The 24,504-nt window shown below is 39.4% G+C and overlaps 1 protein-coding gene across 1 annotated transcript; it reads right to left on the bottom strand.

The window, feature by feature from the left end:
* Positions 1-10,755: 10,755 nt before the first annotated feature.
* On the bottom strand, positions 10,756-13,621 carry calhm3 (calcium homeostasis modulator 3). Its single transcript, XM_063492253.1, has 4 exons — positions 13,335-13,621; positions 12,799-12,926; positions 12,583-12,710; positions 10,756-11,199 (listed from the first exon to the last, which is right to left on the bottom strand). The coding sequence occupies exons 1-4, from the start codon at positions 13,619-13,621 to the stop codon at positions 10,756-10,758; spliced, it is 987 nt and encodes a 328-aa protein (XP_063348323.1).
* Positions 13,622-24,504: the final 10,883 nt, after the last annotated feature.

Raw genomic sequence — 24,504 nt, 5'->3', positions numbered from 1 at the left:
TTCAGGGCCGAAACGTCGCGGCGGCACAAATTGAAATTTGATTTCATTTAATTTCATTTAATTTATTTTATTTTTAATTCATAAATACAACACTAATACAGAACAAAAAACACAACAAAACTTTTATTTTATTCATTACAACTTTTATTTTTTGATTACTTATATACCAAAGGCGACATTATTAATAGATAACAAAGGCGACACCACAACAACAAAAATCAACACACTACATAAATAAACAAAAACAACAAGACAATAAAAAGTCCATCGGGCTCGATGGCTTTTTTTGATGATGAGGATGGGTGGACGGTGGTCCGTCGCGGGAGGCGCCAGCGGCGTCCTGGGCGGTCCAACTTCCAGCAGCAACGGGTCACCTGGGGGATGGACCGTGCACGTCCTCCTGCCTTCGAAAGAGGGGGGAGGAGTCAGTTTTCGTTCCCTAACCCTAACCCTAACCCCTAACCCCTAACCCTAACCCTAACCCTAACCCTAACCCTAACCCTACCCCTAACCCTAACCCTAACCCCCTAACCCTAACCCTAACCCCCTAACCCTAACCCCCTAACCCTAACCCTTACCCTAACCCTAACCCTAACCCTAACCCTAACCCCCTAACCCCTAACCCTAACCCTAACCCTAACCCTAACCCCTAACCCCATCTCTATTGAGAGTCCTTCTACAGCCAGAAACTCACATTTTGTTTGTCTTTCTGTGTGCTTCTCGCCTGAGGAAGGCCAGATTTTGGCCGAAACGTCGCGGCATAAGCACACATTTCATTGACGCTTTTCTTTGAGGAGTTTTATTTGGTTTTTTGATTTAATTTTTCATTTTTTCCATTTTTTTTCCAATAAATAAATAAATAAATCCTTTATTTCTTCTATACACACATAAAAATACACTTATTAATAACATACCTGGTAACAAATTCATTTTATTTACCTATAATACCAAAGCCCACGGGGACACAAATTCTACACAAATAAATAGTAACACAAGACAACTATTAACAAAAAAGCGGGACTCATCGGGAGGAGATGAGTGCCTTGCAGTGGACCACGGTCCGCAGAGGGAAGAGCACTTCCCAGAACTTTTTCCGGGGTCGGACGGGGCGACCCGTTGGGGGGATGGACAGTGCCTTTCCTGTTTCCGGCTGGAGACAGGCTCAGTCCACACTTCCTAACCCCTAACCCTAACCCTAACCCTAACCCTTAACCCTTATGGCTTACTTTAACCCTACCCCCATACATTGCCCTAACCCCAACCCTTATGGCTTAATTTAACCCCAGCCCCATTCTTGCCCTAACCTTAACCCTTATGACTTATTTTAACCCCACCCCCATACTTTACCCTAACCTTAACCCTTAGGGCTTAATTTAACTCCAACCCAATACTTTGCCCTAACCCCAACCACTATAATCACTGCATAATTCACACGGAAAACACAAAAATAGTTATTAAAATCACAAATTTTATTAAAACCCCTAAAAATACCATATTGATTAAATACACAACCCTAATAAGCGCAAAACCACAATTCGGCTAAAAACATACAACTACAATTTTCAAATCATAAACACATCTCTCTACAACACTATAAAATTCATAAAATTCATAAAAACACAATTGGATTAAAAACATACAAATGCAAATTTAAAAAAATCTTATGTACATCACTAAAAAATACAGTTTTTTAAAAATTCACATAATGTACAAAATAAAAATACACTTTACACAATTTCATTACAAAGGTTAAAAAAACACACGTTCATTTTAGTCTAAAATCATCACAGACATTTTAAAACGCATTGGCTAACCTAAAAATCAAAAATCACCAACACCAAACCAAGCCTATAAAAGGCTGCACAGCAGAGAGGAGCTCATTTGGGAGCTGACCTTCGAAGGGACAACATCTCTCTCGCTGTGCTTATCCCAGCTTTCAATTCATTGTGCCCCAGCCTGAGGAAGACCTATTTCAGGTCGAAACGTCGCGGCAGTGGGCACATTAATTCATTGATTTTCACTTATTAAAAAATTAAAAAACTTTATTAATTTCAATTTTGATTTTTCTTTAAAAACACAATTTCATTTTTTCTTTTTTTTCTCGCCTTTGTTGTGATTGTAAATTCATATACACATATTTTTCATATCTAACTAAAATAAATAGCACATCACAACAATTATTAAATAAAGATAACAAAGGCGACATCAAGACACAACACAAAAGATTAAAAATTCATAGATGGGGTCCCGGATGGACTCAGAGGGCTGGACTGTGGTGCGTCATGGGAGAGGGCGGCTGCCTTCCCGCCGACGTGTCCAGCAGGGGACAAGCGGCAGAGGCGGAGGGATGGACAGAGCACCGTCTGGACCCTTCAGGGACCGGACTCAATCCCACATCCCTAACCCCCAGAGTGGCTGAAAGAGCTGCACTTTGTGGACATTACAGCGAACCAGAAGAAGCTGAGTACAACTCTTCAGGGGAGAGGAGGCACAGCGTTACACATGCTGGAGGAGGTTTTAGCGTTTGAGTGCAAACTGACAGTTAATAAATTCAGAGCATTTGCAGTCTGCAATCAGCACAATTATTTGGGAAATAATTCCACGAGTTCAGAGAGGAAAAACCCACATTATCCTTCCCCATCACTGCCCTGACCATCGATCCATCCCTGTTAAATGTGACTGGATTTTCAGGTGATACTGAGAACCTTGTTTGAAACATGGAATGCCATCCCCGACACATAAACATGAAGAAATATGCATTTGGAGTCCTGTCGATCTTCAGATCCACATACGTATGTGAGCAGCTATTCTCCACCATGAACTGTGTTGCAAACAAACACAGCTCACGCCTCACAGACGACAGCTTACAGTCCTGCGTAGATGAAAGTGACTTTGTAACTTGTAACTGTAAATTAAATGTGTAAGTGATATTTATATAGGTGTAAACTTATACACAGCTTTATGCCTTGTTGCTGTTTTAGAAAGAGTTAAAAAAAATGAATGTCCACTATTTAAACCTTTTGAATGCAGGATATTTTATTAAAGCAAGTTAGCAGGAGGGGAAAAAAAGCCAGCTCACATACTATGATCACATAATGAAATCACTTAATACTCATCTAATTAACCCACTCTTAGCTAATGTTGATCTTTTGAGAAGAGAGATTGAGGAGAGAATGGGCACATCCATGCCTGAAGAGGCCCTTATCTCTGTTTTGCATCCCTTGCAACTTCAACACTCCAGGGATTCAGTTGAAATCCAAATACTCTCAAAGTTATAATTCAAAATAAAACCGTGGAAACTCTCGGAAGTTGTAATCCTGCAGGAAATCGACGGAAATCCAAATCCTCTTGAATTTATAATTCAAAAAAGAGCAGAGAAAAGGCCAAAAAATACAAAACTCAAGTGTAAGTCCGCAGTCCAGACAGCAGCTGATCCCTCTCTGGGCTCTAGAATCCGACTATTTGCGGTCACATTTGCAGCCAAATTTCTCAATGGTGCGACTAATAAAATCCTAGGTCGCACCAGCGACCAGCCGTTCAGTACATTAAAAAAAAAAAAGTCTCCGCAACTCTGAAAGTCTCCGTGTGGTCAACAACTGACACACATTATGCCCCTATCGTGGTCTAAACCAATCAGAGATAGTCAGGGGCGGGACCTCGGGATGTGTTTGTGCGCGGGGGGGGGGGGGGGGGGGCGCAAACATTTTTCTTGTAAAACAAAGGGGGGCCTAGCAAAAAAAGAATGGGAACCGCTGCATTAAGAAGCGGCACAACTAATGTGTCTATGCAAGCTGATTTGCAATGTGCACCGCTGGCCCGGCCATTTATTTTTTAATGCACCTTCTCAGATTAATTCACTGCGTGTAGTGCCCAGGGCTGGACTGGGACAAACGTCAGATAAAAACTTTGGTTGTAAGATTCAGATAATTATTTATTCAAAGCGAGACATTTTAAATGAGAATAAGAAAGAAAAGTATGTCTTTGTGCCCCCCTCTCCCTGTTAATGCCCTACCTGGCCCCCTGGCAAAACTTTGCTAGACCCGCCCCTGCACAGGTACCAGCTGTCAGCTACATAGAAAAGGATCCTGGTGTTATTTGTCTCTCAGAAACAGTTCATAACTTCCCTTCAACTCATTCATGTCACCTAAAAGGTAAACCTGTTTCTCCATCACCTGTTCAGCTCTGATGATTCAGTAAGCACATCTCCTGGTTTCATCTTCATGTTTCCCTCTCACCACATATCCAAACCGACATCATGACCAGCAGCTTTACAGCTGTGGCTCCAGCAAACATCAGCTGATACTAGAAATTAATATTAAATAAATTCTAACAACAGCTGATCAAGCTTAAACGTGCTGCTGTTGTTTAGCGCGACATCCGCTGGTTTCCTGTTTCTGGAGCAAAGTGAGCGATAAACAAACAAGAGAGAAAACCCGATCAGCTGATCATTGATCAGTTTCATGATTGAAGTAGCAACAGGAGAGGGAGGGGAGAGAATGAGAGAAAAAAACAAAACAGAAACAGAAAAAGCTGGGTCAAAATTGACCCAGAACCGTGACACCATATTTCTAAGATTTTCAGGGCCAAGTACAATAACCTCAGTTTGATCTGAATTAAGAAGCAGAAAGTTAGCGGCCATCCAGGTCTTTATGTCTTTAAGACATTCCTGCAGTTTAACTCATTGGTGTGTGTTATCTGGCTTCATGGACAGACAGAGCTGGGTGTCATCTGCATAGCAGTGTAAATGTATGCTATGTCTTCTAATGATGCTGCCTAAGGGAAGCATGTATAATGTAAACAGAATTGGTCCTAGCACTGAACCCTGTGGAACTCCATAATTAACCTCAGTGTGTGAAGAGGACTCTCCATTTACATGTACAAATTGGAGTCTATTAGATAGATATGATACAAACCACTGCAGTGCAGTACCTGTAATACCTACAGCATGCTCTAATCGCTCTAATAGGATATTATGATCGACAGTATCGAACGCTGCACTGAGGTCTAGCAGGACAAGCACAGAGATGAGTCCACTGTCAGAGGCCATAAGAAGATCATTTGTAACCTTCACTAAAGCTGTTTCTGTGCTGTGATGAGCTCTGAAACCTGACTGAAACTCTTCAAATAAGCCATTCCTCTGCAGATGATCTTTTAGCTGTTTGACAACTACTCTTTCAAGGATGTTTGATATGAAAGGAAGGTTGGAGATTGGCCTATAATTAGCTAAGACAGCTGGGTCTAGAGATGGTTTTTTGAGTAAAGGTTTAACTACAGCCAGCTTGAAGGCCTGTGGTACATAGCCGATTGTTAGAGATAGGTTGATCATATTTAAGATTGAAGCATTAATTAATGGCAGGACTTCTTTCAGCAGTTTTGTAGGAATGGGGTCTAAAAGACACGTTGATGGTTTGGAGGAATTAATTATTGAAATTAACTCAGAAAGATCAATTGGAGAAAAAGACTCTAAATGAATATCAATGGTACTAAAAGTAGCTGTAGATAATATTACATCTGTGGGATGATTATTGGTATTTTTTTCTCTAATGATAAAACTTGTATGTGTGAAGAAGTTCATGAAGTCATTACTAGTTAACGTTAAAGGGATGGTTGGCTCAGTAGAGCGCTGACTGTTTGTCAGCCTGGCTACAGTGCTGAAGAGAAACCTGGGGTTGTTCTTATTTTCTTCAATCAGTGACGAATAGTAAGATGTTCTGGCTTTGCGGAGGGCTTTCTTATAAAGCAGCAAACTATTTCTCCAGGCTAAATGATGATCCTCTAAATTTGTGACGCTCCATTTCCTCTCCAGCTTACGAGTTATCTGCTTTAGGCTACGTGTTTGAGAATTATACCACGGAGTCAGGTACTTCTGATGTGAGACCTTGGTTTTCACAGGAGCTACAGTATCCAGAGTCATAAGTAGTGAGGAGGTAAAATTATTAACAAGATAATCGACCTCTGTTGGAGCAGCGTTCAGATAGCTGCTCTGCTCTATGTGTCATGGTCCCCGTGCCTGCCCGGCTGGCCCTGTGTGGCTACATGTGTTTTGCTTTTGTCTCGCTCTCTCTCTCTCCTCTCACTTTCTACTTGCTGCCTGGGCAGAGCTCATTGTGGGCTCCCGCCCCTGGCCTTCACCACCTGCAAGCAATCACCTGTGGCTCCTCACCTTGTTTGCTCTCGCTACTTAAGGCAGTGACTGAGAGCACCTCGCCGCTGGACTATTGAGTAACGCTCGTCAGTGCTACTTTAGCCTAAGCCAATTTTGAGTTCTCTTCGTGAAAGTTCTCCGTGTTAATTCCTCATCTCTGTGTACAGATTCTTCGTGCTCGGTTTGGAAGTTTGGACACCGAAGCCTGTTCGTGAGTGCCGCAGTGAGAGTGGCGTGTGTGAGAAAAGGACCTTTCCAAGTGCATTGTGCTGTTCGTGTGGAGCTGAGCAAGAGAGGACACTTTCCTGATTTTTCCCTGTACCCCTGGGAACCTTGGCCCCCTTCTCCTTCACCTGTATATAGTGCACCGGGAGTGTGTAAATAAGATTCAGTTTTCTGTGATTTCAGTCTGCGCCTGAGTCCTCCCTGTTCCCTCGTGACACTATGTTGGTACAGGGCATTGAAGATGATAACAGTGGGTGGATTATATTCTTAAACTTAGTTACAGCACTTTCAGAAAGACATCTACTGTGATGAAGTCTGCTCTCCACTGCTGTGTAATCAATCATTGTAAATGTAAATGTTATCAGGAAATGATCAGACAGCAGAGGGTTTTCAGGAAACACTGTAAAATGTTCAGTTTCTATGCCATATGTTAAAACAAGATCTAGAGTGTGATTAAAGTGGTGGGTGGGTTCTTTTACATTTTGAGAGAAGCCAATTGAGTCTAATAACACATTAAATGCCATGTTGAGGCTGTCATTTTTAGCATCTACATGGATGTTAAAATCACCCACAATAATTATTTTATCTGAGCTGAGCACTAAATCAGATAAAAAGTCTGAGAAATCAGAGAGAAACTCTGTAAGGCCCAGGTGGATGATAGATGATAACAAGTAAGACTGGTTTTTAAGTTGTGAAATGTGAAACTTCACAAAAGAGACAAACTGTAGTGTCAAACAGTAAAATGTCTTTGTTTTCCAGGAATGGGGTTGAGTAGACACGCTGATCTTCTTTACTTGTCACTTCTTGCCTTTTCACTGAATGAAGCTTCCAGCTGCTCCTGGAAACCTTTTTGATCAGAGTGAAATTTGTGTCTGGAAAACAAAGACAACCAGTAATGGCATTAATGGGAGCTTGTGCAACGTTAGTGGTAACTGCCTTTAGTTTTGCAATACAAAACTCATATACATACTGACAGGGGATTTCTAAAAATCACCCCGCAGTTCTTCAGCTGAGACACCTGAGTTAGAAAACACAAACACTGCAGTTGTTTTTCACTCGCGAGGGCAGTCATGGAACGCAAGACTTGCACCCCATCACTGTCTGCGTTCTTTATTTATACTTGTCTGTGTGTCTGTACAAAGTTCCTCAGAGCTGCGGGTTTTTCCCCTTTTCTACATCTGTATGTTCTCTGAAAACAGGAAGCGGTTAGTAGCTGAATAAGTTCATCACACAAGAGTTCATGTCAAAAGTCACGTAGACATTTGCTTACTTAGTGATCCTAAAAAAGCACATTTCATGTAGCTGATAACACAATTGTACAATTTTTCCTCTGACACATACCCATACACATTAAAAGAATGTATTAATGCAACTAGATGGGGAAACTTGAAAAAGAGGTCTTTTTTAGTGCTTGTTTGCTGCCAAGTGTCTATTTGCATCTTTTAATCAATCTGTGGGTGAGCTCCATGTTTTCTATGCAAAGCTAGTCAGCCAACACCCAACAAATTCAAATGACTCTTGCAGCATGTTTCATATAAAGATAAACCATTTTCTCACTCTTTTCCAAATCAAAAACATCAAGTTATTATAACAGATTTGTGCATTTGATCCTGGACTTGACTTGGAAACAAACATTTTTGTGGTTTTGTTAGTTATTACTAAGAAACACTAAATAGTCAGTGGTCAAAGTTAAAAATAATACACCACACCATAATTCTTCCACTTTGTTGACTCTTGAAAGAGACAAATTTTAATTTAGCTGTTTTTAGCTTTATTACTGAACTCCATTACAGTAGTGGTGCATTCTTCATGTGTTCTTTCTCTTTTGCATACTGCCTGTTTTTACTCTTCCTCTGAAACAGCCATTTTTCACAGGTTGGTGTGTAAATGAATCAGCTGTGGGGATTGAATGGAACTGAATGCTACTTTGTTAGCCAACGTGTTAGACGAATCTTACCAAATAGTCAGTAGACCAGATAAGGCAAATGGGAAAATTAGACCAAGAACCTGGGAAACAATGTCATTGCTTATAACGAAGCTGATGGGGAAACAAACAAACTTTTGAATGCTCCCTAGTATGAGCAGAATTAGACAATTTCCAGCCCTAACTATAAACTTTGCCACTATAAGTCAAGTCCCTACCTGACTAACTGCTGCTAGACCATTTCCAATGCTCAGTGTCATTGGTAACCTGGCAGTGAAACAACCTTCATACAGAAACAACTCAAGAGAGCATTTACAGCTGATCTAATATAACACTATCTGCTCTTTCAGGCCTTATCCAATTCCCTCACACATATTTACACACTTTTTAATCATAATTTGAAATGGTTTAATATGAGCATCTGTTGAAAATTGTCAAGTGTCTGATTGCCAGAACTTTAGTTGATAAGTCTCCAGGTCCTGTCACAGCATCTAGGAATAAGGTCACTGAGCAGAAGTCAGTGGATGAAATGACAAAGATCAGATTCTGAAAGAAGTGGCCATCTTTTAGGAGAAATAGTCGTTAAATCTCTGCATATATATACAGTCAGGTCCATAAATATTGGGACATCGACACAATTCTAACATTTTTGGCTCTATACACAACCACAATGGATTCCAAATGAAACGAACAAGATGTGCTTTAACTGCAGACTGCCAGCTTTTATTTGAGGGTATTTACATCCAAATCAGGTGAACAGTATAGGAATTATGACAGTTTGTATATGTGCCTCCCACTTCTTAAGGGACCAAAAGTAATGGGACAATTGGCTTCTCAGCTGTTCCATGGCCAGGTGTGTGTTATTCCCTCATTACCCCAATTACAGTGAACAAATAAAAGGTCCAGAGTTCATTTCAAGTGTGCTGTTTGCTTTTTGAACCTGTTGCTGTCAACTGCCAGGATGAGATCCAAAGAGCTGTCACTACCAGTGAAGCAAGCCATCATTAGGCTGAAAAAACAAAACAAACCCATCAGAGAGATTGCAAAAACATCAGGCGTGGCCAAAACAACTGTTTAGAACATTCCCAAAAAGAAGGAACGCACTGGTGAGCTCAGCAACACCAAAAGACTAGGAAGACCACGGAACACAACTGTGGTGGATGACCAAAGAATCCTTTCCCTGGTGAAGAAAACACTCTTCACAACAGCTGGCCAGATCAAGAACACTCTCTAGGAGGTAGGTGTATGTGCGTCAGAGTCAACAATCAAGAGAAGAGTCCACCAGTGTGAATACAGGTTTCACCACAAGATGTAAACCTTTGGTGAGCCCCAAAAACAGGCAGGCCAGATTAGAGTTTGCCAAACGACATCTGAAAAAGCCGTCGCAGTTCTGGAACAACATCCTATGGACAGATGAGACCAACATCAATTTGTACCAGAGTGATGGGAAGAGAAGAGTATGGAGAAGGAAAGGAACTGCTCATGATCCTAAGCATACCACCTCATTAGTGAAGCATTGGGGTGGAAGTGTCATGGCGTGGGCATGTATGGCTGCCAGTGGAACTTGTTCTCTTGTATTTATTGATGATGTGACTGCTGACAAAAGCAGCACAATGAATTCTGAAGTGTTTCGGGCAATATTATCTGCTCATATTCAGACAAATGCTTCAAAACTCATTGGACGGCGCTTCACAGTGCAGGTGGACAACAACCCAAAGCATACTGCAAAAGCAACCAAAGAGTTTTTGAAGGGAAAGAAGTGGACTGTTTTGCAATGGCCAAGTCAATCACCTGACCTGAATCCGATTGAGCATGTATTTCACTTGCTGAAGACAAAACTGAAGGGAAAATGCCCCAAGAACAAGCAGGAACTGAAGACTGTTGCAGTAGAGGCCTGGCAGAGCATCACCAGGGATGAAACCCGGCGTCTGGTGATGTCTATGTGTTCCAGACTTCAGGCTGTGATTGACTGTAAAGGATTTGCAACCAAGTATTAAAAAATGAATGTTTGATTTATGGTTCTTATTCTGTCCCATTACTTTTGGTCCCTCAAGAAGTGGGAGGCACATTTGCAAACTGTTGTAATTCCTACACCGTTCACCTGATTTGGATGTAAATACCCTGAAATAAAAGCTGACACTCTGCAGTTAAAGCATGTCTTGTTCGTTTCATTTGGAATCCATTGTGGTGGTGTATGGAGCCAAAAATGTTAGAATTGTGTCGATGTCCCAATATTTATGGACCTGACTGTATATACCCATCACTGACTGAAATGTTATGATCCAGTCTTCCGGTTTTGAAACCTTTGTCAGAATCCTCTGCTGAATTGAAGATGGTGTTCGTGATGTTGCAGAAGGCTCTCAAATTAAGTGGACATGTGGACATCCTAAGCATAGTGCTGAAAAGAGGAACCCTACAGCTAAAATGTGCAGCTTAGTTAGTTCATGCTATAGACTGTGTTCTACACATCAGAATATAATGTCTTCCCTTCATGGTTCTCCCAGGTAACACATGGTCTGGGCCTGTATGCAATCCTAGACACATCCAGTTCAGGTTTACTGTAATACCACTTGTTTAGCAGCTGGTCCACTTGCTCCTGTTTTGTTATCCCATGAAGCTGTTCTTCTTCATCATCCCACTCCTCTCTGAATTTGCTGATGAAGACTGGGTGTGGAAGACGTAGAGAGTCCTCCCTGACGTCCTCAAAGAACTGCACCACACATTTTCGGGCGAAGTCTCGGGCATGTAGGACGCAGGTCTCGTCGAAGAGCTTCTGCTCCACGTCAAGATAGTTGCTCCAGTAGCGTGTCTGCAGGAAGGTGGCGTGGTCATCAAAACACGGCTTGATGAGGCGTCCCAGTGCTCCCAGTACAATCAGGAACAAGAGGATGGACCAACCAATCGCCTAGACAGGATAAGAAAGCAAATCATGCAAAGCGAAGAAAACTGTCAGTAAGCAGAGCAGTGACTGTGACAAGGCCACAGAGAGCCAGTCCAGGTGCTTTGATGTTTAATTTACATCAGATTAGATAAAACTTTATTAATCCCTCGGTTGGGTTCCCCTAATTTGTCGCTTATTGGTAGATGAGTCTTTGCTTTGAGCAAAAATGTTGTGAAGGTGTTTTTTAGTTTCAAAATTCAGAGGACAAAACATGTCTTTTAAAGACTGTTACTAAGCTATGGTTGGTAAGTCAAAGAATAAGTTTCCTGAAAGGACTGTTATTTGTTTGCACAGAATAAGCTCTGCCACTTTTCCACAGCATGTCTTTGTCCTGTCTTCCTCTCCTCAGCCTCAAGCAGTTGCAGCCAATGACTGCTCTTCCCTGTGCCTGGTTCTGTCGGAGGTTTCTTCCTGTTAAAAGGGAGTTTTTCCTTCCCACTGTTGCCATAGTGCTTGCTCATAGGGGGTCATATGATTGTTGAGTTTTTCTCTGTATGTATTATTGTAGGGTCTACCTTACAATATAAAGCACATTGAGGCACCTGTAGTTGTGATTTGGCGCTGTATGAATAAAATTGAATTGAACTGACAATTTCCTGTATTACTGTTTATAAGATTTGGGGAAACCTGCAGTCAGCTGAGACTGAAGAAGTCACTTGGATGAGTGACGAAACGTTTCTCCCACAAAACGCTACGTCCAGATGAACAGAATCAGCTTTTGGAAATTTCCTGTATAGATTTTAGTTAACTGTTCCTGGACACCCTGACAGGTTGCCGTTCCCTCGCACAGCCAGCACAATGAAATAAGCAGTCTTTCACAACTATGGCCAATTTAGAATTGCCAGTTAACTCAACAAACATTTCTTTGGTGACCTGGGAAGAACCCACGCAGGCGCTCAACATAGAAGGGCTCCGGCTGGGTTATTCAGGTTCATATCCAAGCCCTTCTTGCTGTTGGGTAACGCCTCACTGCTGACAGGGCTCATGTCAGAGCTAATGTGATGTGAGTGTTGCAGATGTCTGTTACTTGTTACAGGTCTAATATTCTCGCCATTGATCCAATAAATCAAGCTTTTACAGTATCTTATTGTTAAAGGCCTCCTTTTTCAGCAATAATAGACACCCTGGGTTTGTAATTTTTTGAAGTAAATAATAAATTTCTTATGTAAATAGTGGAGATTCTAATTGCTTTATTGGTTGACACTCGGTCAGATCAATCCATCTTTTTGTAAAATCCTTCACAGACTAATAGGAGGTCGGTTTTAAATAATAGCAAATGTTCATTGAAAAATGATAATTCCCATGTGCCCAAGGGAGAAGGGACTGTTTATGTGGCTGAGAACTTACCTGTGAATGGCAGCGAACATAACGAGAAACCGCTTTACGGAAAGAACTATTCTTGAAGATAACGTCCTCCTTACAGGGTACTTTGGCCATGATCTTGAGAACATCCAGACCTGTGTTATTAGGCATACCTGTCGAAACAAACTTTATATCATCCAAAACTGTTGTGAGACTAAAAAGATGGTATATGACAGAAAGGATAGTTTAGCATGCGTTTACCTGAGAAGAGTGCAGGGTTTACACTCACACTGAAAGCACAGATAAAGATCTTTCCATCTAGCAAAGTGACCAGGATCCACACCATTGGTGCCAGCAGGGCCCTCTGGATCATGGCTGAGAACAAGTACCTGCAAAACAAAATAGGAAAAGATGTGAACAGTGTCCATTTCTTTGGTGTGTAATACAAAAGGATCTGGATTTGGGACTTGCATCTACAAGGTCACATTAATGCTGAAATAAATAAATAATAAATTATGGAACTATGGAATAAATCCCATAGTAAAAAAAAACCTCTAGTTGATAAACTGCTCTGCCTGCACTCTAAAGTGCTTTGAGGGTCTTGAAAAGCGCTATATAAATGCAATCCATTATTATTATTATTAGACCTATCAAAAGAAGAGGTGATGAAGCACACTACAGATTTCACTGCGCTTAATTAGTACCAATCAGTACTTTCATTTCAACTGTGCAGTTACATATAATAGCAACAACAGCCTGTCTGTGTGCTTCTGTTAGATAGCAAATTCTTGACTTACTTGACAACAGCAGGATTTTTGGACCTGTTCCCAATGGGTCTCATCCACTCGTCCATCATGACACCTGTATGCCGGTTGACAAGGATTCCCAGGAAGAACAGTATAATAGGCGGGACTATCATCACTCCCAGAGAGTAAAGTTTGTTGTACTGAGGGAGGCACGGGCAGTTAAAGTCGAAGCTGGTGTAAAGCTTGACACTAACCAGGGCCAGGATGATACAAATTCCATTGGAGATGGACTCGGAGTTGGACTGGAAGTACTGCAAGACTAACTTCAGGCGCTCCATAACTTAAATAAATTGTAGGTTTGTTCAAGGTTGATGTAAAAACAGCGATATTAGCCAACTGCTGCTACAGGCAGGAATAGAAACTGAACACCTCAGGCAGGAATGAACTAAACCGTGCTTAGTCTGCCAGGAAAGAAGAAGAAATTTCCAGTGATAATTTAAAGCCCTACAAAATATTTTATATTCTGTAAAAAACAAAACACTTAGCAGTTCACTTACCTCACAATATGTCAGTGCTTTTAAAGAAAAGGCATAAATCTATAGTTTAGCAGTCTGAGTATTAACCACTCAAGCTTTAGTGAAGCTGTAGCGAAAGGGAGCCTGGCAATGATCCAGGGAGAGGCTGAGACCACGTGATACTGGGTTGCCTGAGCAGGTAACAAAGCTGTGTGGACACACCCTGCTATACTCTTAAAGCAGCACTCACAATTGTCAACGGTTAACAGAGAGAAAAGAAGCCGCAGCAAGGCCTAAAACTGGATTTCAAAGCATGGCACTGCACAATACATGAACCATAATATTGTGGTCTAATGTACACTGTAAAAACAGTCTGTCATTCTATAGAATTTTCCTGTTACTTTTATAAATAGATGATATATCGTTACAATTACAAAAAAGCCTCTAAAATTAACATGTCTAATGGAAAATAACTGTACCTGTGAATATACATGACTTTTGACCTTTTTCGGCCGTCAGTGGTTTAAATTAACAGCTTGATGTACATGTTAATAAGTATAAGAGACATGGTCCTAAATAGAACTTAAGGAATAAAAAAAAGGTGATACTTACCTGTCCTACAGCAGTAGCTAGAATGTGGATTTGATTCCAAATATGCTTTTATATGTTGTAATATACAAGTCAAGAAGGAGGCAAATTGTGGCTAGATTTTTTTTTTGTTGTTGTTTGTTTATTTATTTATTTATTTTCAGTATTTAAGCAGGCAGCTTGAATTGTACTTAGTGGAGGAGAGGCTAAATCTTTGGATGGCTAGAAGTCAATCAGTGATGAAGGTGGCACAGAGTGGTGGTGTTGTGCCCCCACATACCTGAATTAGTCAGTATAAAGCACCTTGAGGCAACTGTTGTGAATTTGGTGCTATATAAATAAAACAGAATTGAGTTGAATCAGAAAGTTCAGAATAGGCCAAGGATGAGACAAATGTCTAAGTGGTCAGACAGACTGTAAATAGTGTTGGTGACAGTAATAAATGCAGCCAGAAACTGAATTATTTTGCCTGTCAGTCTGAGGGTTGTGGAAGAATGTATACATAGCTGAAATTTCCTCCAGCTTAAATAGTCAACTGTAAGTCTGAGGATGACCAACATGTGAGTTCATCAGAATGTCTTGTTGAGAGACAGATAGAAAGTGGGTGAATCAACACAGAGTGCCAGTGGTGGACCTGTCAATTCTGGTACTCTATGGCAAAGACCTGTTGGTCTCTATAGTGGTGGGCAGTGAGAATAGGGCCCACTGAAGGATGTTAGACCATTAGACCCCCCTCATTAAGTCTGTTTTTGATTCTTTGGTCATTGTTTGGATGCCAGGTTTTGTCCTTTATTGCTCCTTTTAAGACATTTGAGCTCGCAAATAGGCCTAATTCCTCAAGGTGTCCCTTCACTTCTCAAGTGCTCTCACTAGCATCATCTAAATGCAGTTATTCGAGACAGCAATCCAAGCAGACTTGTTGTTCTGACAACATCCAACATAGCATTATCACCTTCTTTGATGTTTGAAGGAATTCTGCTTGCCTCTCTGCCGGTTTTGGGGGTTATCGTTATGGCAAGCGGTTGTCTTCTAATCAGTCTTTCAGTTCTGCTTACTGTCACCGCTGTACATTTCAGAAACTGGCACAGTAGTTATCGCTACCTTACCCAAAGGAAATTAACCAGCCAGGCATTCCCTCTCCATCTTCTACTCCAAGACAAGCTCATATAAGCTTTTACAAGTCGTCAAGCCATCACCACAAGTCTTAAAATCCATGCATGCGTCACTGTCAGAGCTTCAGTTCAGAGTCGAGCCAACCGATCAATGGGTTCAACTCATTCATCTATCAAGGTCTTTCATTGTCAGAAATTTCCTTTGATCTCTTCTCCCACCATCCCCTCCACTCTATGGATTCCTAGACCACGTTATCGAGGCTGCGGGCTGCTTATCTTTGCTAGCCTGCCTAACAGTTATATTCCTTTCCTTTGGGTGGCACTGTCACTTGATGTTCGCTCTCTCCGCACAAGTCTTCTATCCTGTCTTCTTTCTCTCCCCAACCGGTCGCAGCAGATGGCCCCGCCCCTCCCTGAGCCTGGTTCTGCCGGAGGTTTCTTCCTGTTAAAAGGGAGTTTTTCCTTCCCACTGTCACCAAAGTGTTGCTCATAGGGGGTCATATGATTGTTGATTTTTTCTTTGTATGTATTATTGTAGGGTCTACCTCACAATATAAAGCACCTTGAGGCGACTGTTTGGCGCTGTCTAAATAAATTGAATTGAAAATTGAATTATTACTGCAGAGAAGATGACTCCATACATACACACACATAATTCTATTTAAAGTAAAATTCTTTATTCTGAGTCAGTGACAAATTGCTTCGACGCTGAATTGAACAGTGAATCTGTGTCAGTCAGTGACAACAGCTGCCATTTTTAGGATTATAAAAATGAAAAACATTCCTCTGGAAAACAAAAGCAAAATCAACATTCTCTTCTGACTCCACCCTAAATTAACAAATTGCTGTGTGTCACGGAAATTTCTACCATGACACAATGCAGGTTAGTGTCATGGTAGCACAGACACATATCTTTTAACTTTGCTGGGGAAAAATATTAAATGGACAGTACATCTAATGATCTATTACCAAAATAAAAAAAAAAATGAACAGGCTAAACAGTAGCATGCAAATTCTACATTTAATGCCCACCTCCTTTCTGTCTCAAACTTTCAAATCAAAGAAATTATATATCAAGAATTATACTTTGAAGTAAAGTAAATTAACTGTTTATGCATCAATATATTTAAAATAGCTATTAATATATATTAATTTAAATAGACAGCAAAAAAACCCAACGCTGTAAACACACGCAGAATGTGTGAGGGCTTGATGTAAAGAGCTCTGTGGGGAATTGTCATTATCAAAGAACTTTAAGCTTTTAGTATGAATACCTCTACCTCAATGTCTTGGATCACCTTGGTGAAATACTTGGATTCTGTGAATTTCTCTAAGCTTCCTGGAGTTCCTGTAATGACTTTTATATCGACTCCAGCAACCACATAGATGTTACATACACATGTTGCTGGGTTAGAGCTTTGCCAACAAGTGCATTGTGCACTTATCATGTAAAGTACTACTTTTCAGCTTTTCTAGAAGAACTTACAGATGGTTAATCAAAACCTGTATTGTATATGTTCACATTGTTCTTATGTTGCATAAAACAAATTCCTGCAATAAGATTAGTCATTAGCCTTTTGTTGCAACAACGTATCAGTAATAAATTGGTACTTTGAATAAAACATGCAAACAAAAATCAGATAAAGTCAAAAAACAGAAATGTAGAGGTTTAAAACAGAAAGCACTAAATATTTTTTAGATACTTTTAAACAAATCATCAAACAATTATATCTTCTGCCTTATGGCCGAGAACTCCTGACACTGCAGCTTAAGTGATCAGGTTATTGAAGTGTCTCATCTTAAGCCTAAGAGTTCCTGCCATACTGGATTTGATAAAGTCACAAATTACCAGAGAAAAATGTGTGTTTCCTGACTGGTTGGCAGTGGTTTCTGAAAACTGTTGTCTTACTGGGTGGAGGTACAACTTTCCTGTTTGTGTTGCCCTCTTCATAGTTTCACTACAGTTCAGTGACTGGTACAAAGGCCTGTATAATTGGGGCAGGAGGTTAACATCATGTGGATGGGTGCTGCATGTCTACAAAACCTTAATAAGTACAGCTAAGGGACAAATGTAATTAGATTTATAAACAGATAAACCAATAATGCAACTAAACATATAAAACTGATTATATAATACACAATATACATTACACAACCAGAAGGTTATTTGGACATTGCATCCTCCACCAAGTCCATTTTTGCCATTTTAGACAAGAGATCCAGATCTAATAGACAAACAGTTAAATAAATAAAACGCCAATTCAAAAAAACAAAAATCAAATAAACAAAACAGCATATGATTAGCTAATAAACAACATTATCTGACGACCAAAGAAAACAAACACAATATTTAACCACTTTAAATGAAACAACAACATTATTTCATAGACAGCACTGTCAAAAAAGAAATAAATGTGGTAGAAGTATTTTCTTTACTAGTATTTTTTTGAAGCTGCATTACTTTGAGTGTTGTATGGAAGCGTAGAGCTGCCACCCAGGCAAAAGAAAAATAGAACTATATCACATTATAACGTGAAAAGTTTATTGTTCTAACAATATACTTTTCATGTTATTACAATATACTTTTCACATTTGAGCAACATATTATAACATTATTACAATATAAAATTTATATAGTTGTAATTTTTGTTATAACATGAAAATTATGTATATTTTAATACGTAATATTATGTTGTTCAAATGTGAGAAGCATATATACAATAAAGTTTTCATGTTATAATGTCATATAGCTCTAATTTTCTTTTGCCTGGATGGCAGCTCTACGCTTCCGTAGTGTTGACACTTGTGATTTATGTTTAAAATAATATTGATTGAAGCTACGGGATTCATAATTTTGTTTTAAATTTTAATAAATATAGCTATATAATTTTCCAGGTGGGTGCACTTGTACCCAATGAAAAAATCAAACATCATTCTTTTACTACTGAACTCCAAAACTGAAAAATCCCCATAAAATAAAATACGACTTTGACCCGAGTCTGTTTACATGGCAGCTGTCAGGATGACATGGAATGCTTCTGTACATCTGAACTACAATAACAGGAAGGTGAAATGCTGACAAGTCATTTTATGCTATCTCAATGTACAGTAACAAATGAGCAAAAAGATACAAGCTGTGTTGTTTTTAGATGGAAAAAGATTAATTAAATTTCCCGCTCGTGGGACTAATAAAGGTATCTTATCTTATTACAATTCAATATAATGAGTAACAAATGTGACTTTTCTGAGCCAGAATAAGTGACGGGGCTGGACATACGGAAGATGCAAATGTTAAAATTATGTAATTCTGGTAAACAAGAGGTCAAAGTATTTTACAAATTATACATTTCTCAAGAAATCATTAGTCAAGATATGAATACCACCCTTTCAGAACTGTGATGCGTATTCACTACTTAAAAGATGTTTAACTCATGCACTCCATTTACAAGCTACGTACATTTATACATAAAATTCTCATCTTGTACAATACATACATAAACAGCAGTGAACATGGCGTTCATACAAAAAAGTAAAAAATATCATATATGAGAACAAACATGATGTGCGATGCTGGTATCACACATCATACATACAGCACAATCATTCAAAAATGGTCATAGCTGCAGTTAAAGGGATTTTTTTTTTAAAAAAAGGCAGTGTGTCAACTAGTATCAGTAAGGAATCATCAAGTGGGTCTCCCTTTGCATTTTGGTTTTTCATGGAAACACATGGCATATATCTGCTCTGTGAGCTGCTCTGAATTCTTTATCACAGTTACGGTAATGATGTCAAATCAAACACAACACATTGCAAGTGACCATGCTTTTTTTAGGTGGAACAGATCAGCAGGTAAAGTCTCGACCTCTAGCTCTCTGTGGTTTTGATAGCCGCATTGTTGTTCTGTCCAGAAACACTTCAATGACCAACTACACCATGGAGCAAAGGTTCTACTATCCAGTCTTTTTGAGGTTACTGTGTTCAGCAGAGCATAGCCACCAGAGTCTCTGACACTACTAGCCCTGTGCCCAGCCTGCAGGAAAAAGTTGAAAAGCCAACTGGGTAAAAACTGCAAACACTATATCCAAAGTTTTCCTTTTGGTGGCTTGTGGGAGATCATCTGCAGTAGTGCTACTTCTTTGCCAGTTGGAAAGGATGTTGACCCTTTAAACATGAACACAGTTTTAATAAAAATAACAGAGGAGCAGAAATATTAACATTTCGACTGAACTTATGTACTGGACATCTCTTCCCTACTTCCTGCTACTAAAGTTCTGATTTACTCCAGCCATAAAAGTGGCTGAATAGTCAATATATACATTTCTCCTATAGTTTTATTACTTACAGTATAATTTTTGTCTCATTTCCTGTAAAATATCTCAAAATTAGGCTAGATTTAGCTGCTAGATTATATTTATTTCCTACTTAGGAAATTGTGCAGTACTTAAGATTACTTAAGCACTAAATAAATGTACTTACAGTATAATTATTTATTTGTTTCCCATAAAGGCCTGACTTGTTCCCCACTTATTGTGGAGGTCTACGTCTAACTATGTGTATATAAATATAATTACATTGTAATTTCAAATAAAATACACTGAAATTCCTTTTAATTACAGAGGAATCATGCCATTAGTCACCGGGCATATTACAGTGTTACCTAGTGTCCTGAACTTGTTTGCAAGACACTGTTGAAAACAAACATAGATTGTATTTCCAAACAGGGTTTGATCTTTGGTTTCATTCTATAAAACTGGACTTACTTTTCTAGGAAGGTTTGAACTTTGAGAGTGTTTAAAGAAGAGTGAAAGTGTGAAAATGTTCATGCCTGTCTGAGAAAAGTGTATAAAGTGTGTAGTGAGGGGTTTTACAGCCTTAAAACATCTATAATATTTGTGAAAAATAAAGTTGGCTACTTCGCGGATTTCACCTATTGTGGGCTATTTTAAGAACGTAACTCCCGCGATAAACGAGGAACCACTGTATACCAAAAGATTCTGGAGAATTTAATTCTCCTAACTTAGTGGGAATAGTTGGGAAATGGCCCCTTCTTGTTTCAACATGACTGCACACCAGTTCACAAAGCAAGGACATAAAGACATAAAGTCCTGACCTCAAGCCGATGGAACAACTTTGGGATGAATTACAGCAGAGACAGTGAACTCAAATGCAAGACTGCACCGTCAGTGTCTGATCTCACACATGCACTTCTGTGTAGAATGATCAAAAATTCATATAAACCCACATCTTATCCTTGTGGAAAGCCTTCCCAGAAGAGTTGAAGCTGTTTAGCTGCAGAAGCTAGCAAACATCAAATTAAACCCTATGGATTAAAAATGTTGTGGCATGGCATTCCAGTTGCTTGTTCTATGTACACTCGGCTGCAATTTTGCAGCTGCACAACAACAACGTCAGGACCCAGTTCATTCGTCTTTTATGCAGGGGAGGCGTGATGACCTGATTGAGCCCAAGTGTATCAGCCTCCCCCGCAGCCACGCCACGAATCCCACCCGCCACAAACGGGATGCCACACAAGGTCATATTTATATATATATATATATATATATATATATATATATATATATATATATATATATATATATATATATATGTGTGTATGTATGTGTGTGTGTGTGTGTGTAGGCAGTGGAGCAAATACTTTTGGCAATTTAGTGTATATCTGCACTGAGCCCAACGTGCATTAAATATGACTCGTGTTAATGCAAACACTTGATGACATACACATTTGCAGTTCTATACAAAATGTACCTTGATGAACAGAAACAATAACTTTATTTGTATTAGGGAGTGAATAACTGTAATTACATGACATAATATAGTTTTTTTTGATGACACGATTTTGTAATCTTGCCTCTCTACACTGCTGCACTGAATTTCACAGCAAATAACCAATGAAATGCAAAAAGAATCACATGAACTATAAAGGAAATGCAGCCAATTTTATGAATTAGAGAAAGATAACTCAAGTAAATACAACATACGGTTTTTAAATGATGGTCATATTTGTAAAAATCATCTTGACTGTTGAAAAAACATTCTGTGGACTGAAAAGACAAAGGCTGAACTTTATAAGAAGAATATCTTACCAACAGTCACACGTGGCGGTTGGAGTGTGTCAGTCTGTCTTTGTATTTATTCGTGTTATCTTTGTCACATATTGAAATTTGTTTTATGATGTGAAACATATGTGACAAATATGTAAATGAAGAAATAAATAAGAAATCACGAAGAGCGCAAATACTTTTTCACAGTACTGTGTATGTAAGAGTGTAGAAAAGCTAATTTTTTGGATTTAATAATTAAATACTTATAGAGTATACCGTTTGTTTTTTTGCTCACGTAGTTTTCACAATTTTACTGGCAAAGGGCTAGCTTTAAACTCTGTCAAACATTACAGGAAAAACAAGTGCAGGTGCTGGTTCTTTACCGTCTGTGATGATAACTATACTAATCTACATTTATAATATGTAGGACAGCATAGAATGTGAGTCAAAAATGCCATGTATTTTAATAACATAGTTTTAAACCTCTTCAAACCTGGATTGCACTGAAGTTAATGACATAACAACAACCTCACAACATAAAACAATGCAATCCTCTAGAGCGCAGATTAAACAGGGTCTACCGTTTGGATTGTGATACTCTGTTACTAACATTACTAATGGGTACACTTAAATTATTTTTAGTCCAAATCATTATAAATGTAAACTTAATTATGACTGTCACTAAACAAAATAAATATTTTAAATATCTGAGCATAAGTTTGCATGATAAATATCAGAGCAAAAACAAGGCTAACTGGTGACTAATTTAATTTAGGTGCAGCAAAATGACACAATGAATATTTGCTGGAAAGGATCCAACAATAATCTCTAATGGCAACATCAAATCCAGGCAGAGCACAACACACACAAAGCTTTGTCAAAGAGCAGCAGCATATAATGGATTCATTTCATCTGCTCACTTTTGTTAATGAGGTTTATGAGAACAGCTGTTACAAAAAGTGTTTGTGGAGATAAAAAAAAAAAAAAAGGATGTACATTGTCCAATAAGGTTACAGCTTTCTTCATATCAGGATGAGACTATGTGGAGATTGCAGCAGCAGCCTTAAATGAGAGTGCAATGTTTGGGGTGAATACTAGAAAAAAAACGCCACCAGGATACCGAACCGAACGGTCATAAGAATTTGAGAAAACTATTTAGAATGAACTAAAAGTAGAGGAATAACACGAAGCAGCAACACAGAGCTGTTACTTTCCTATTTCCTATTACAAAATCTTGGTTGACGCCCTCTTTCTTGACATAAGTGTTAAAAGCACTTTGGAATACTTGATAACTTAAAAACAGTTAAACAGCACTCTACGTTTAGATCTACTAACTGATGAACTCATCACTTTGCAAAGTTTGGTCTGGATATAACGCAATGGTCGATCTCTTGGGCTGAATAAGAACGCCAACACAGACAGGCCAAAAAACTGTGACTTAAAGGTTTATCATTCCCCACAAAACGACTGTTAAAATGACCAATTTTACAGCTTAGAGCCAGTTACAAAAACTTCAATTTACATAAATAAGGCTTATCCAAATGGTTGTTGCTGCTTTGATTTGTGTGCTGATACAGACAACTGTGGCTGATCATGCCTACAGACAAATATGAAAATAAATACATAAATAAATATCACAAAGAGGTCAAATACTTTTTCATTCTGTAGTAGTACGTATGCAAGAGACAGAACAGCTATTTTCTGGATTTAATAACATAATACTTTTAGAGTACACCCTTTTTTAAACTCCTAAAAATGTTAAACTTCTGATAACATGAGTCAACTTCTGCAGGTTAATTGTCACATACACAGCTTCTCTCTCATTTAGCTCACTTCTAAACTATATGAAACTACATGTATAATATGCAGGACAGCAGAGAATTTGAGCTGAAACATACAGTTAATAAAATATATGGCAGCTGCATTGCATTCTTGCTAATGGTACTAAGATCCTACACAGCAAAAAACAAGTGAAGCAGCTTGTTCTTAAACTTGGTGTTGCTGCCACGCTAACAAACAGTATGACTTGTGACATATTACAAGAGTTGTTGTTTCTGTTTTGGTGAGTGAAATTCTATTTTATTGATGTACTTTACTTAGCACTAAAAGTCAGCACACTGCTGACACGAAATGCAGCTTCCCACCAAAACTTGCTAGGATTAGCTGATAATTTCACACTTCAAATACAGTACCCCCAGAGTCAAAAACCAAGGGCTGATATCATGGTAGTTACACTCTCCTTTATGTTTACAGTGCCTTTAATACCATCCGGCCCTGTATGCTCCAGGAAAAACTGAACAGGATGCAGGTGGACCCCTGCCTGGTCGCTTGGATCTCCGACTACCTCAGACCACAGTATGTCAGGCTGAAAGACATCATGTCTGACACTGTGGTCAGCAGCACAGGAGCACCACAGGGAACTGTGCTGCCCCCTCTTCTCTTCACCCTGTACACCTCTGACTTCTGCTACAACTCTGAATTATGCCATATTCAGAAGTTTGCAGATGACACAGCCATCATGGGGTGTATCTGGGATGATCAGGAAGAGGAGTACTGAAGTCTGGTGAGGAACTTCGTCACATGGAGTCACACAACTCAACACCTCAAAGACTAAGGAACTGGTTGTGGACTTCGGGAGGTCCAGAGAAGGCCCACTGCTGGTTCAGATAGAGGGGGAGGAGGTGGTCAACAAGTACAAGTACCTCGGGCTATGGGTGGACAACAAACTGGACTGGTCATGCAACACAGAGCACCTGTATAAAAAAGCCCAAAGCCGACTGTACTTCCTCAGGAGGCTGAGGTCTTTTAACATCTGCAGGAAGCTCCTGAGGATGTTTTACCAGTCGGTGGTTGCTAGAGTACTTTTCTATGCTGTGGTGTGCTGGGGGGGCAGCACAGCAAAGAAGGACTCATCCAGGCTGGAAAAACTGATCAGGAAGGCAAG

Source organism: Pelmatolapia mariae, linkage group LG13 (assembly GCF_036321145.2).
Source record: "Pelmatolapia mariae isolate MD_Pm_ZW linkage group LG13, Pm_UMD_F_2, whole genome shotgun sequence".
NCBI lineage: Eukaryota > Metazoa > Chordata > Actinopteri > Cichliformes > Cichlidae > Pelmatolapia > Pelmatolapia mariae.
The sequence above is the reverse complement of the archived record's forward strand: the minus strand, read 5'-3'. Positions and strand labels throughout refer to the sequence as shown.